At 37.5% G+C, this 16,578-nt stretch overlaps 1 protein-coding gene across 2 annotated transcripts in view; it reads left to right on the top strand.

Moving 5' to 3' along the window:
• The window catches only part of KIAA1328 (KIAA1328 ortholog), a 362,056-nt gene that overhangs the window by 124,459 nt on the left and 221,019 nt on the right, over nucleotides 1–16,578 (top strand). For both annotated transcript variants that reach the window (XM_028098399.2, XM_088019426.1), the window contains exon 6: nucleotides 15,518–15,645. In XM_028098399.2, coding sequence (XP_027954200.2) covers nucleotides 15,518–15,645 — 128 coding nt within the window. The remainder of the gene's footprint in view (nucleotides 1–15,517; nucleotides 15,646–16,578) is intronic.

The following is a 16,578-nucleotide window of genomic DNA, read 5'->3' as shown; positions in this document are numbered from 1 at the left end:
TTCTGTTGTTGAGCCCATCCAGTAAGTTTTTATCCTGTTGTGTTTTTCAGCTCTAAGATTCCCATTTGATCATTCTTTATATTTTCTATTTCTTTGCTGAGATTGTTTTCATTTAATTCAAGCATGTCTGTATTTGTTTATTAAAGCATTTCATGATGGCTGCTTTAAAATCCTTGTCAGGTAATTCCAACATCTGTGTCATTTCAGTATTGGTATCTGTTGATTGTCTTTTCTCATTCAAGTTGAGATTATCCTGGCTCTTGGTATGGCCAGTGATTTTTAATCTCATTGTAGGCATTTTGGGTGTTACGATATAGTCTTATTTAAGTCATCCCTTTTAGAACATCTTTTCTGACATCACATTGGGGGGAAGAAGAGGCTTCCCCTCTTTAATTTTAGGTGGGGATGAAAACTCAGCTCATCCCTAGACCTCTGCTGACATCACCCTGGCTGAGAAGGGCAGGAGCTTCCCAAATGGCCTCCACTGTTAATGCTGGCAATGTGAAAGTCTTGGCTTTCCACTCAGCTTCCTCTCATCCCACCCCACCAGGGAGGGACACCTCTTTAAAGCCAGATGGGAGTTGAAATCCAGGCTCCTTATGAGGCCTCTACTAATAATCACGAGGCTGAACAAGGTGGAGGAGGGAGCCATTACTGTCAGATAGGGGTGAAAATCCTGGCTCCCCACTCAGTCTTCTCTGATAACACCCCAGCAGAGAGGGGGTTTTAGGGTAGAAGAAAACCTAGAGGACCAGGCTTCTTGCTTAGCCTGAAGTTAAGGGTGAGGTTGCAGTGTTTTTTGTGCAACTTGGCTAGAGTAAGGCAGTTCTAGCCTAAAAGTTTTCCATTTTGCTAGGCATCCTTCCCCCCCCCCCGCCTTTTTTTTGGCTACTGGAATAGGCTTTTCTTAGATTTTTTTAAAATTTTTTTATTGTTATGTTAATCACCATACATTACATCATTAGTTTTTGATGTAGTGTTCCATGATTCATTGTTTGTGCATAACACCCAGTGCTCCACAGAGAATGTGCCCTCTTTAATACCCATCACCAGGCTAACCCATCCCCCCACCCCCCTCCCCTCTAGAACCCTCAGTTTGTTTTTCAGAGTCCATCGTCTCTCATGGTTCATCTTTTCCTTAGATATTTTGAGTATGTCTGTGTCTATTGGCATTTCTGGGTTGTTGACTTCTCCAACACTCAGTCTAAGGTATTTGAAGCGAAAACAAAAGTAGGCAACACACCACTGTGTTGTTCTCTAGGTTCTGAGGCCCCTAGTCTCTACCATCTTCTCTCCATCTTTCATTTTCTTTTTTTAAATTTTTTATTGTTATGTTAATCACCATACATTACATCATTAGTTCCTGATGTAGTGTTCCATGATTCATTGTTTGTGCATAACACCCAGTGCTCCATGCAGAACGTGCCCTCTTTAATACCCATCACCAGGCTAACCCATCCCCCCACCCTCCTCCCCTCTAGAACCCTCAGTTTGTTTTTCAGAGTCCATCGTCTCTCATGGTTTGTCTTCCCCTCCGACTTACTCCCCTTCATTCTTCCCCTCCTGCTATCTTCTTCTTTTTTTTTTCTTAACATATATTGCATTATTTGTTTCAGAAGTACAGATCTGTGATTCAACAGTCTTGCACAATTCACAGCACTCACCATAGCACATACCCTCCCCAATGCCTATCACCCAGCCACCCCATCCCTCCCACCCCCCACCACTCCAGCAACCCTCAGTTTGTTTCCTGAGGTTAAAAATTCCTCATATCAGTGAGGTCATCTGATACATGTCTTTCTCTGATTGACTTATTTCACTCAGCATAACACCCTCCAGTTCCATCCACGTCGTTGCAAATGGCAAGATCTCATTCCTTTTGATGGCTGCATAATATTCCATTGTGTATATACACCACATCTTCTTTATCCATTCATCTGTCGATGGACATCTTGGCTCTTTCCACAGTTTGGCTATTGTGGACATTGCTGCTATAAACATTGGGGTGCACGTACCCCTTCGGATCCCTACATTTGTATCTTTGGGGTAAATACCCAGTAGTGCAATTGCTGGATTGTATGGTAGCTCTATTTTCAACTGTTTGAGGAACCTCCATACTGTTTTCCAGAGTGGTTGCACCAGCTTGCATTCCCACCAACAGTGTAGGAGGGTTCCCCTTTCTCCACATCCCCGCCAACATCTGTCGTTTCCTGACTTGTTAATTTTAGCCATTCTGACGGGTGTGAGGAGGTATCTCATTGAGGTTTTGATTTGGATTTCCCCGATGCTGAGTGCGTCTTTCATTATTTTTATGTTTGTTTTATATATGATGTCCAGGGTTTTAACTGTACTCAGTGAGAGGAATAGGGAAAATTATGTTTATTTCATCTTACATGGAACCAGGAATCCCACTGTACTACTCATACTTTTTTCTTAATTTTTTTTTTTTTTTTTTTTTTTTTTGCCAGGGTACCTGGGTGGCTTAGTCTGTTACGCATCCATCTGATTCTTGATTTCAGCTCAGGTCTTCATCTCAGGGTCATGAATTTGAGTCCTGCGTTGGGCTCCATGCTAGACATGGAGCCATTGCTACTGACATTGCCTCAATTTTCTAAACACAACTTGTGTTTGGCTTTAACTGTTCTGTTCCTTAACTGTAACTGTTCTTTAACTATTCTGTTCATTACTTTTGAATTTTATGATAGATCTAATTCTCTATTGTTAAGCTATATAGATTAAGAAAGAAAAAACCTAGGTCTCAGGGATTGTTCTTTTAAATGTGGCCTCTTGGATTAATTTATTTAGTAGTCAATAGTGTTAAAATTATTAAGTCAAAACCTACTCATGATTTTAATGGCACTGTAAAACTTTCTCCTTGAATGTTTTGAGCTATTTTTCTGTAACATTTCTTGAGTGGAGGGTCAAGCAAATAATCTGGTTCTTTACCAGTTTTTAAAATATCATTCTGCTAAACAGTTCACATAAGCTCAATTATATTAGGAACCAGTGAAGTGAAGTCGTTCATAAAATGCTTTATTACCTTCAGTCTTTGCAGCATTTGCTGAGTTTAGATAATAAACCTGCACATAGAAGTTACTTAATTTTTCTCTGAGCAATAATTTACATTCGTGAGCAGTAGACTCCGTCATTTTCAAAGAGGCAAGAAATGAGATATTCCTGGGGCGCCTGGGTGGCTCAGTTGGTTAAACCGCTGCCTTCAGGTCAGGTCATGATCCCAGGGTCCTGGGATCGAGCCCCACATCGGGCTCCCTGCTCATGCAGGAAGCCTGCTTCTCCCTCTGCCTGCCGCTCCCCCTGCTTGTGCTCTCTCCCTCTCTCTCTCTCTCTCTCGCTTTCTCTGTGTGTCAAATAAATAAATAAAATCTTTAAAAAAATAAAAAGAAATGAGATATTCCTACTACTTTTTCCAGTTTAACCTTAAAATGTTAGGTGTGATTCCATTCTATAAGAAATCTCCTTTCTCACTCTAGTTACAAATACTGTTTTGTGAACATAATTTGATTTTTACTTAGAATTATTATAATAGGTCATATTTTCATACTTCATGAAAAAGTGCATGCAGCTCTGGCAAGAGTGCTGTCCCCCATAGCTAATGGTCTGGCAATGTTAGACTGAATTCAGAAATCATACTGCAAACATAGATTAGCAGTGTACTTGGACAAGGTAGATAGGCTGGATATTTGAAAGTAGAAGAGAAAAATGTCGCTTACATTTCCCATGGACTCTTCCCCCAGTATAAATTCTCAAACCCTATAGGTAATGTTTGCTAATTGTTATTACTTGAGCAGCCAGTCCCAAGAGGAATGTTATATTGCTCTGAAAATCCAGAATATTGCTTCTTTCTAAAGAAGAAAACAGGTTATTTCACATCTCCTATCTTATTTCTTATATGCTTCTTTCCAAAACAAAAGCAATTGACCAAAAGAGAGAAAAAAGCCCGTCGTCTTCTACAGATGGATCGAAGGAAAGAAGCAAAGGAGTTGGACAGTGTGTTACGTATGTTTTGGTATGAAGGAGGGGGACAGGCTTTCTCCCACCGATACCGAGGAAGGGGAAGGGTACTTGGAAAGACGTGCATTCTTAGAGTGTGGTCCCCAGAGCAGCCATCAGGACCATTCAGAAGAAGGATTGTTAGAAATGTAGAATCTTGAGCCCTACCTCAGATCTCCTGAATCAGAATCTGCTTTCTAACAAGATTCACAGGTGATTCCTGTGTACATTACTGTCTAGGAAACACTGAGCTAGCGGTTCTGAGACTTTACTCCAAATCCTAGCTCACTGACAGAGTAACCTTAGGTAAATGGTTGACCATTCTGTGCGGCAAATTTATTTGTAAAATGAGACTAAGAATAGTGCTTAATGTTTTTTTCCTTTTGATGAGGTACAGTGTCTTTAAAACACTTAGAAGTGCCCTGCCCCTAAGTAAAGCCATCCACAGATGCTCTAATTCAGGTACCTATTCCTGGTAATAAGCATTTAATTTTGTATCGGACTCTTATAAGAGAACTCTAATGAGGAATTGAGAGATGACAAACACAAAAATTATAAGAGCTGGAAGGTGAACTGTATGAGGAAAATATAATGCCACTGGATTACTTAGTTTGAAAAAGAACAAGGGATCTCTTAAACTCAGTCTATGTTTCCACTTGGAAATGAATGGTCTTACATAGTAGCATAAATAGTTCAAGTAGACAGAGGAATATGAAGAAAGGGAAGTATTACGTGTATTGATATTGATAGTTCATGGAGGGTTTTAATTTAATGACAAGAATGAAACTCTCCTGCTTGAAGATAAGAAGCAGAATGAGATGAGTTCTTTCTAAGGAGCTTTTAGCCTGTTCTTCATGGCTAGCCAGCTTGGTATGTTTAGCTCTCCTTCACAAAACATTATACACACAACTTCACATATTGGCCTTTCAGAGTCTAGAAAACTTGTGTGCAGACAGTTTCCAGTGGTCTGTATTGTCAGGAATATCCCCTTTCTGAAACTGGAAATTTTCTTTTTTTTTTTAATATTTTATTTATTTATTTGAGAGAGAGAGTGTGCGAGACAGAGAGCACAAGCCAGGCAGAGGGAGAAGCAAAATCCCCACTGGGTGGGTAGCTCGACGCGGGGCTCGACCCCAGGGTCCTGGGATCGTGACCTAAGCCGAAAACAGATGGTTAACTGACTGAGACACCCAGGTGCCCCAAAACTGGAAAATTTCAAATGTTAATCATTGTTACCACAATTCACCTTATAATGTTTGGAGGAGGGGTGAGATAAGAGCCTTCTCTTTCTACAATTCTAGACTAGTTCCTGTAACTCAAAAAAGTCTGAACCAATTAAGGCAGCCTTCCAAATGGAGGAAGTACTTCTCCTTTGGGTCTAGCTGAAACATGGAACTTTTAAACAAAAGATAAATTTTTAAGCAAGTTAGAAGCAAGAAAAATGCATGGCTTTCAATAGAACTGTTTTTGCAACCTTGTCTTTAACATCTACCATGAATGCTTGTGTATGTATGTTATTAGAGTGTTATGTGAACAGGAAATTCTAAAGAAATCAAAATTCTGGTCAATCTGGCATATTAATTGCCTGCTTTTTAGGATATCTGCATATGAACTTTTAATCGTAAGTAAGTGTCCTTCCCTTTAAACCTCCAGTCTCATTGTGTGGTTGGTTTCCTGAAACCTCAGGGTCTGCTGATGTGAGCAAAGACAAACTCTCAAGTATCTCAGTTCTGAGTCTGTTTCAGCCCATCCTGTTTGGCAACTCTGCAGAAAGTAAGGTAAAAACTATGATGCTTATAAAACTAAAAAGCTAGTTAATTACTCTAATTAAATATCTTTCTGTGCCTCCTGTTTTTGTTGCTGTTTCTAGAAGAGACTGGGTGAGGCATTTCTCTTCTTTTGTAAATGTCCAGACTACTGAGTTTTCCCGTTTGTTTTGGAGATTTATTCCTCTTCCCAACAGATTACTATCATCAGGAAATTGAAAAACACTGTGGCCTGCACTGAATTTGCCATAAATTTAATTAAAGGGAAAATTTCAGACTTGTATCAGTGGATTGTACTCCAGCACAGAACACAACTCAATAAAAGGGTGTAAACATTTATGTGAAGTTCTTGTCTAGCTCTGCTAATCAATTCCTCTTGGTATCACTTTTTCTTTTACCAATAATCCATTTTTAATTGCATATATTGTCATTGAGTACCAAACTTATATAATTTGGACCTCTGTTTATCTCAGACACTGTATACTTTTTTTTGAAATGGGGGAAGAGGAAATGATTGTGAGATGAGAAATATGACATGGTCAGAAGCCATATTTGCTTTAAGATGGGAAAATCTTACGAGATTAGGACAACTTACAATTTTTAATGAATCAGGGTTTTTTTTAGCCATCCTCTTGGCTAGTTTAAAGAATATATGACCTATCTATGGTTTGTTTCAATTCCCAACCCAAACGAGCATGAAATTCAGTAGGCAACCGTTTACTTTGTTCATTTCACTAACATTTTGAAGTGCCTGCTGTATACTAGAGAGATACCAAAATTAATACACTGTGACTTCCAGGAGCACACAGGCCACTTCAGGTGGTAGTAGTATCAAATAATTTTAGCTGTATGCTATTTACTATACTACAGGAATTTTGTAGGTATAAGGATAGGTAAAACATCCTAAGTAGAATACACAGTATATGCTATCTTTATATGTCATGTTGCGTGTAGGTGTTCAGAGTAAAGGGAGTACCTGCCGTAGTGAAAATCTTTGAGTTCTTTATATTCCCTGGGAGTCTGGTGACTAATGGATTGCATTAGAGTTGGACCCTCATGGTCACCTGTTTTTGTCTCAAGGTGACCCTGAGTAAAACATCTCTTTTTGTCCAGAAGCTTCTCTCTTTGATGTGAAAAACAGCATAACTGCCGTCTACCAAAACAGTGGGGTAGATGGTGAATAACTAAGTAATGTCAGACTTGTGTTCTGGCAAGGGTCACCAGTAGCCTCCTCAGCTCTCTTTGTGTGTGTGTGTGTGCGCGTGCGTGCTTTTTTTTAAGTTATTTATTTATTTATTTATTTATTTAACATATAATGTACTATTTGTTTCAGGGGTACAGGTCTGTGATTCATCAGTCTTACACAATTCACAGCACTCACCATAGCTCATACCCTCCCCAGGGTCCATCACCCAGACATCCCAGCCCTCCCACCCCTCCCCACTCCAGCAACCCTCAGTTTGTTTACTGAGCTTAAGAGTCTCCTATGGTTTGTCTCCCTCTCTGGTTTCGTCTTGTTTCATTTTCAGCTCTCTGTCTTTAACAGATATGGCCCCTGCTGCTCTGGACACAGTTGACTACATCTTTTTTTATTGATTCCTTTTCCTCGGCCTGCTCTTTATATGTTATTGTTATATTGGCCCCCTTCTCTTCTCTCATTTGGAAGATTTCTTTCTCCAGGTGGCTTTCCCTTGTTCCTCAGTCCCTTGTTTCCTCGGGGAGTGCTAGTATAGCACGACATAACGTTCTTGCCATTATTTCCATCATTCGTTATTATAAATATGTGTTTGATTACCTGCCTTTCTCCTGGATGATAAGCTCCCTGCAGGAGACAGTGTTACTGTTGTTTATCACTATATGTCTAGCATCTGGCACAGTCTCAAGTATTAATGTACTCAGTAAATGTGTTTATTCAATAAATATTTATTGAGTACATATTATGTAGGCTAAGGAATTTGGCAATAAACAAAACATGAATATTCCTCCTGCTCTATGGAGCTTACTTGTTGAATGAAAAAATGAGTGAACGGATGAATGAATGAAACCACACATTCCCTGGACAATGTTACACACTCATGTGTTCAGCCACTACATAAAAAGTGATTAACTCTCAAATTCTCTATTTCTACTGAGACCTCTTTTCTGAATTCCAGGCCCAGGGATCCAAGGGTCCTTCATTATCCATCTCGAGTAAATGCTCCCCAAGCATCTCCAACTCAGTGTGTCTAAAGCTTCTCCCCCTTCACCCAGACTTTTTCTTTATTGTGCATTCTCTGTCTTGGTAAAGGGAACTGTGCATCTAGTCATATGTCTTGTCAGCCAGTTCATAGCTGACAGTGTCTTAAATTTCCCTTTAAAACCCCAACCCCCCTCATTTCTGCCACTGTTCAGTTCAGGTCCCTTGCATCTCTCGCTTAGACTGTTGTAGCAAGTTTCTAACTGGTTGCTTTAATTCTGGTCTTAAGTTTTCCAGTCCAGCCTTCAATGCCTTCTACAGATGGATCGAAGAAGATATCTTTATAAAATGCAAATTGGTTGTAAGACATCAGTGAGTTATATAGAAATAAAATTCAGTGACTTAGTTTAACATTCCAGATCTGGCCCCTGTTTGCCTCTGCAGCCTCTTCACACATTCTCCCTACTTATGACCAGGTAACCATCCATGCTGTGCTGCTTGCAGTTTCCTTAGTGTGTATATCAGTTTCATTTCTTCATGCCTTTGCTCCTGATGATCTTTTAGTTGAGGGTCCGCCCCCCCACCCTACCTATCCAGTGCATCAGTATACTCCTTTACCAAGATTCATTTCTGGGCTCACATCTGCTCTGCTCTGGAGTCTCTTTACTGCCCCCCTGCAATTGTTGTCTAACTGACCACATACCCCCACTTTAAAAAAAAAAACTCTATTGTATCCTGTGTTTAAATGCCTCTCTTAGAACATATTATCCTTATTTGTTTAAGTCTCTTTCTCTCAGCCCCTTGATATCATTTTTTCTACCTTTATTGAGATGTATTTGACATATAACATTGCATAAGTTTAAGGTGTACAGCATGATGATTTCATATATGTATATATTGCAGAATGATTACCATAAGATTAGTTTGCACATGCATTATCTCCCTTATTTGTGTGTGTGTGTGTGTGAGTGTGTGTGTGTGTGTTGAGAACACTTAAGATCTATTCTTTTAGCAACTTTCAAGGATACAATACAGTACCTATTACCTATTGTTAACTATAGTTTCCATGCTATACATTAGATTCCCCAGAACTTATTCATCTTAAAACTGGAAGTTTGTATCCTTTGACCACCATCGCTCATTTCTCCCACCTCCCAGCCATTAGCAACCACCAGTCTACCTTCTGTTTTTATGAGTTCAGCTTTTTAGATTCCACATGTAAATAAGATTATACAGTATTTGTCTTTCTTAGTCTGACTTATTTCACTTAACATAATGTTCTCAAGTTTCATCCATATTATTGCAAATAGGAAGACTTCTTTCTTTTTTAAAGCTGAATAATATTCCTGTGTGTGTTTGTGTTTCACATTTTTAACTCCGTCTGTTGACATTTAGGTTGCTTCCATGTCTTGGCTATTGTAAATAATGCTGCAGTGAACATAAGGATGTAGATATCTCTTTAAGATAGTGACTTCATTTCCTTCACATATATACCCAGAAATAAGATTGCTAAATCATATATAGTACTTCTATTTTTAATTTTGGGGGCAACTTCCGTACTGTTTTTATGGTGGCTGTACCAATTTACATTCCCACCAACAGCGCACTGGGATTCCCTTTTCTCTACATCCTTGCCAGCACTTTTTATCTCTTGTGCCCTTGATCTCTTTTCAAAAGATCTATTGAACGTATGCTCTGTGCTGTGTGCTATGCTAAGTGCTTTTCATTTATTAGCTCATTTATATTCATAGTTGCCCTGTGAGGTGAGGTAGGTAGGATCATCTTCAGATGAGGATGTCAGAGAAGTTACTTATCCAAAGTTACATCATTACTGAATGCCAGAATTAAGATTTCACCCAAGAATGTTGGGTGACACCTAAGCCTGTGCTCCAGTCACTCTTACTGCCTTTGTTAAATGACTGGAAGAAAACTTTAGAAGCTTTTTAAAAATGATTTTTTGCAACCCTGGATATGCCTATCTTTGGCTTAAAGGATAGGTTTCTGTTAGTATATCATCAGATCGTACTAACAGTTTGTGACCTGACTTAATGACCATGGATACATGGAGTTGTAGAGAGCTCTCATCAGTCTGACCTGATGCTTACGATTTTGCTTATTCCCACGGAACTTATGGTAGAAGTAGAAAGACAAGAGAAGACTGAATAATAGTAGAATGAATAAAACAAAAAAATACAACCAAAACAAGTTTTTCTGAAACTATTTATTATGGCAATTTTCAAATATATAGAAAAGTTGACAGAATAGTGCAGTGAACCACCATATATGCTACCTCGATTTCATGGTTGTTGACATTTTGCTGTATTTGCTTCATGCCCTCTCATATATTTGCTTTTATTTTTATTACAAATTTACATAAATATATATCTATATAAACTTATGTAGATATGAATAAATTTATTTACTTTATAAAAATGTATTTGCTTATTTTTTTCTGAGTCGAGTGTCATATGTCACCCTAAATACTTCACATTCATCTCCTAAGAATAAGAACATTTCTCTTTATAAACCACATTATGATACTTAACAAAATTAGCAATAATTCCATAATATCAACTGTTGAGTCAATATTCCAATTTCCCTAATTGTCCCAAGAATGTCTCTTATAGCTGTTTTTCCCCTGACCCTAGGGTCCAGTCATGGTCCCATGGGTTGCATTTGGTTGGGTCTTCAATCTCTAACCTCCAACCCCCATGACATGGACTTTTTGAAGAGTTCAAAGAGCTTGAAGAATACTTTGCAAAATCTCCCATATTCTGGATTTGTCTGATTGGTTCTTTGTGCTATAATTTAATTTGTTCCTTTTTTCTCATTTCTTTGAAATGGGAGTTAGGTTTACAGATTTGATTAAATTCAAATAAAACATCCAGCAAGAATATTTCCTAGGCAATATTGCCTACTTTATACATTAGGAGGTTCATTATTTTTATTTTTTTCACTATTAGTGATCTTAAATTAATTCACTTTGGGTAATGACTACCAGATTTCACCATTTAAAGGCACATTTTCTTCTTTGCTCTAAGTAACTAATCTTGACACCTTATATCTTATTTATTAATCTTTCACCTACTGGTTTCAATCCCCATTTAATGATCCTTGTCTGAATGAGTTATTGCATTGGGGGTTATAAAATGGTGATTTTTAAAATTTGACCTTTCCTTCCAAGTAATTAGGTAGGATTCTTCTGTAAAGAAGGGCTTTATTTTTTTTCCCCTTTCATGCTTTTCTATCTTTTTGAAGTATCACCATGAACTGGTAAATATGTATCTATTAAATTTGCTGTAGAGTCACTCCTTCCAATGCTCATATTGTCCCAAATTTGACTAATGAGAGTCTCCTTCAGGGTTGCTTCTATGCCATTTGACAAGCCCCCATCTATTTCTCTTTACATACTTTTTTCCAATATAGCATAGAAACATGTTTCAAGCTTACTTTGTACTTTTCATACCCCAAAATGGGAATTAGCCATTTTTTCCAAGGAGTCGTGGTTCCAGAAAAGGAGAATTGTGCTTTTTAATGGTTTTTGTTTTGGTTTTTAGTTTAATGATGCTCCCTTTTTTTCTTGCCATATAGACGTTCCTTCACTGAGTTCTGTATTAAATCAGAATTACTAAGTACCAGATCTCAGTATCCCAAATATGCAAGGCAAGGGTGGGATGGGGTAAAAGAGTGGTCTTTGCTATGCCAGAGGAAATCTTCCAGCTTAAGGCAAACACTTCCTACTTTGGCAGCCTACTATAATATATCCCGTCTCCGCCCCCCCCCCTTGAATTTTCTCTTTTTCTTTCTCCCTATGTCCCTATTCATTCTATTTTGACCTTTACTTGTATTTACCTATAGAATGCATTTTGGAGTTAAGACTTTAAGGTTTGCAAAATGATCATTTCCAGCAGCCATTTCGGCTAATTAATTTGATGTTTAGGTTTTGATATGCTCTTGCTTAATATTAATTTATAATTGTTTATCTTATGAAGATTTCTTTCTTTGATGAGGTTGTGATGACTGCTGTTTCTTTCAGTTCTTGAACGGTGGTTTTCCAGATTACCTGTATGTTATATCCTTTTTTTTAAATTTTATTTATTTATTTGTCAGAGAGAGAGAGTGCACAAGCTGTGGGAGCTGCAGGTGGAGGGAGAGGCAGAGGGAGAACCAGACTCCCCAGTGAGCAAGGAGCCTGATGCGGGACTCAATCCCAGGACCCTGGGATCATGACCTGAGCCGAAGGCAGATCCCTAACCAACTGAGCCACCCAGGGTGTCCCTGTATGTTTGATTTTTGTCAGTCATGGTTTGGTGTGCATCTTCCCTTAGATTGAATTTTCTACATCTGTTGCATTCTTTTCTCTCATTTGGCCAGGACTGAGTTAAATATGTCTTTTTTCTCACTGTACTCCCGCCCCCAAATCAGTGAAGAAAGCATTTTACCCACATTTTCTTTATGTAAATCTCTTTCTCCAGATGGGGGGTAAAGTCTCATTGTGTTAGGGAGGAGGGAAAATTACTGTATTGTCTGGACATATATTTTGGATTTTCCAGGAAAAGGGGGGCATTTCAAAATCTGGTGAATCAAGACAAATATAAAAAACTGATTAAGGATAGGACTGCCTGTTTTTATATTCTGCCGCATAGCATGTGTTTAAATGAATTTGCCTGTAATTTGTCTTCAAATGCTGATATTTAATTCTTAGGCTATATAATTGTGCTGGCTTTTTCCAAAGTAAAATTCTTATTCTGCATGAAGGTAACATGTTCATCTACTGTAAACATTACTTCCTATGGTAACAGCCAGACTAAAAACTTCTTTTTATGTACATGATAGCTGGCAGGAACTCTTGGGACCATCACACATCATTCTCGTCTTTTGAAGCTTACTGACAAAAAGCATGCAATGGAAAACCAGCCTGGTCTGACATAGATTGACTTTGAAATCATATTAGCTTATTTAGAACACTGTCCCTTCTCTTGTTACTGTTTTTAAGATATTGAGTATTCAACAAGCTCTTCTAATTAATGTATTCTTTAAACTTAGTAACCTATCCTTTTATTAGAACCACTCCTCTTCTACAAGCCATCTCTGGCTCCTTTTTTTGTTAAAGGTTAAAAATGAGAATAATGAAGCAATTGGTTATTTATGCAGTCATGATTGGCAAAAGTTATTAGAACAGGAACCTGCCCAGAGGCGATGATTAGGTTATGAAAATGTTAAGGAATACTGAAACCAGTCACCATTTTTGACATTTATGAAATACTATTCCCACCCTTAATCGTGATGACCTATTGTAAAAGTATTTATACAGAATAATTTCATTGGACAGTGATTTTTATACCAACAGCATACATAATTAAGTGCGAGGGGGGAGATTTGGAAATGATCTGAGAGAAAAATGGGCCTGGGGAGGAAATTACTACGAGAAGAAACAGAACTCTCTTTTGGATGGAACTGTCTCTCACACACCTGATCTACACAGTTAGGTGACCTTTCCAATTAGCATCTTCATCTTGAGCACTTTGCAAGTTTGAGGAGCTGTAGAAGAGGGAACCCCTAGTTGGGTTCCTGTGTTCTTCACATTAGACTATGAAAAATTTAGAGAGGTATATGGGCAGAAAATTTCCTGATGATGGTTTTATTTATGAAACATTGACTTAATTGGCATTATAGAAAAACAAAACAAGACAAAAATCTAATTATAATCCCTTTATGTTTAATATGGTTAGAACTTTCTTTGTAAATTAGGCAGTAATTATTTTTACCACACCAGTATTATCACTTCTACTCTGCATTTTTTTGGTAGCAGTTTTACTGAGATATAACACACAATAAAATTTACCCTTTTGAAGTGTGCAGTTCAGTCTATGGCCATACCACCCTGAATGTGCCCGATCTGGTCTGAAGTCTACAATTTAGTGGTTTTGAGAGTATTCCCAAAGTTGTGCAAACACAACTATCTAATTCCAGAATATGTTCATTACCTGCCCCCCCAGAACCAGTACCCTATGCAGTTGTTCCCTATTCCCCCCCCCCACCCCTAGTGCTAGCAAACACTAATATACCTTCTATCTATATGGGGGATTTGCCTATTCTGGATATTTTTTTTCCTTCAGCTTTTCTCATGTAATATATACTTCAGAAAATTGGAGAAGAGGACAGAAAGTGAACATGGATGAATAAAACTTATTTGTGATCCTGTCTACTTAGAACTGAGTATTCTTTCCCCTAGTTGATTGGACTAGGTATTTAAAACAATAACAACAACAACAAAAAAACCAACATCTTTATATAAATAAAATCATACAATATGTGTCTGTCTTCATTAGCATAATGTATTTTTGTGTCTGTGCCTTTTGTGTCTGTCTTCATTAGCATAATGTATTCAAAATTCATCCATATTGTAGCATGTAGCAATACTTTGTTTCCTTTTATGGCTGAAGAGTATTCTGTTGTATAGATATACTGCATTTAGTTTATCCATTTATCACTTGGTAACATTTGAGTTATTTTGACTTTTTCACTATTACGAAGAATACTATGCTGAATATTCATTTACAGGTTTTTGTATGGACACATATTTTTTATTCTCTTGTGCTTATACCTAAATGTGCAATTGCTGAGTCATATGTAACTCAATGCCTAACTTTTGAGGGCACTGCTAAATTATTTTCCGAAGCAGCAGTGCCATGTTACATTCCCATTAGCTATACAGGAGGGTTGTAATTTTTCCACATCCTTGTCAAAGCTTTTTATTGTTAGTCTTTTTGATGATAGCCATCCTAGTAGATGCAAAGTGGTATCTCATATTATGGTCTTGATTTGCATTTTCCTAATGTTTAATGATATTGGACATATTTTCTTGTGCTGCTTGGACATATGTATATTTTCTTTTGGGAAATGTCTATTCAAGTTCATTGCCCATTTTTAATTAGGTTAAACAGTTCCTTATTGTTGAATCATACAAGGTCCTTATATATTCTGAATACCAGTCCCTTATCATCTATATGATTTGCAAATATTTTCTCTCATTCCGGAGGTTTTTTTTCAATTTCTTAAGTGTCCTTTGAAGCAAAAGTCGGTTTTTTTGTTTTATTAAGTCCAATTTATGTGTTTATTCTTTGGCTTCTGTGCTTTCAGGTGACCATTACCTAATCCCAGGTTATGAAGATTTACTTTTATGAGTTTTACAGTTTCAGCTCTTGTATTTAGGTCACTGATCCATTTTCAGTTAGTTTTTGTATATAGTGTGAGATAGGAGTCTCTCATGAAGAATGAGAACTTCATTCTTTTGCCTATTTGTTTTTATTCATTCAAATGTAAAGATTTGAGAAAGAAATTTCTCTTCAAATGAGATGACCATTGCTATTCTCTTTGTGAATTACTGTCTTCATGATTTTTTTGGGGGGGTGGATATATGTACTGTGTTCATCTACGTGCACTCTCACCAAATATGGTTGCACTTTTGTCTCACTTTTGTTTATTGGAATCTGAAAAGCAGCACTGATAGATTCAGTTTGAATCAGTTTATTCGTTTTTTTCCCTTAATTTACAATCTCACCTCTTCAGCTACAGTATAGAGAATGCCAAGAACTTCTAAGTCTCTATCAGAAATATCTATCAGAACAGCAAGAGAAGCTCACCATGTCTCTCTCAGAACTTGGTGCTGCTAGAATGCAGGAACAACAGGTAAGCATCTTTATTCTTACCTTTTCTTGACTTTAATGGATCAGCAAGATGTCTGAAGAATCATTTGCCTTTACTGTGAGTCACAGAATATAACATTGTCTTAAAGCATGTGATTGAGGTAGTGTCATTTACTTCTTTTTTTTTTTTTTTTCCATCTCCTATTCCTGGGGCACAGAGGTCAGGAATGATTACTTGAAGCAGGCTCTGGGTCAGTGGGAAAGCTCCTAGTTGTAAGAAAGCACAGCAGGAATGGTAAAGAAAACTCACTGCTCTGTTGCTTAATGAAGATCAGGTGGGCTGATGTTACTCATTGTCCTTGTGGAAAACATTAATGAGCCTTTCCTAACTCACGTTTACATTTTTAGAATAATAAAAGTGACTTGGTGACTTATAAAATCTTTAACTGAAGAAAATTGGAGTATTTTGCATGATTTTATGTTTGTATGTATATATTAATCACATAAGTATGTATGAGAGTCTTTGTATATAACATTTATGTATATATCATTAAATGGTATATATTGTATAATTAAATGAAGGTTCAGAACCCTGCCAATTGTGAGGTGAAACAAGCTCTAAAAACTTACTTCTTGCCCTCTAGCAAGTATACTTGGTATTTTTTCATATCCCAATGAGTTTAAATATTCAAATGGATGAGAACAGTAAGTGTTATATACTAAAACGTTGTAGAAAAAACTGTGCAGTAGGGTCCAAGCCATTCATATTAAATACTAAAGCCTGGCTAATGTGCTAATGTGTTATCTTTCCCTTTTGAATAATATCAGGTCCTGTGAATGATTTTTTGCAACCCTTCTAAAGAATATCATTGCTGTTCAGCCCAGAGACCACTATCTCAGATAGGTTAAGAGTTTGGACCAAGAAAACTTCAGTTTTGAACTTAAAGTTTAGACTCATGGAAAGGTTAAGATAATA

Source organism: Eumetopias jubatus, unplaced genomic scaffold (genome assembly GCF_037043125.1).
Source record: "Eumetopias jubatus isolate StellerSeaLion01/CBP00866 unplaced genomic scaffold, mEumJub1_p1.0 scaffold_16, whole genome shotgun sequence".
NCBI classification, from domain to species: domain Eukaryota; kingdom Metazoa; phylum Chordata; class Mammalia; order Carnivora; family Otariidae; genus Eumetopias; species Eumetopias jubatus.
The sequence above is the reverse complement of the archived record's forward strand: the minus strand, read 5'-3'. Positions and strand labels throughout refer to the sequence as shown.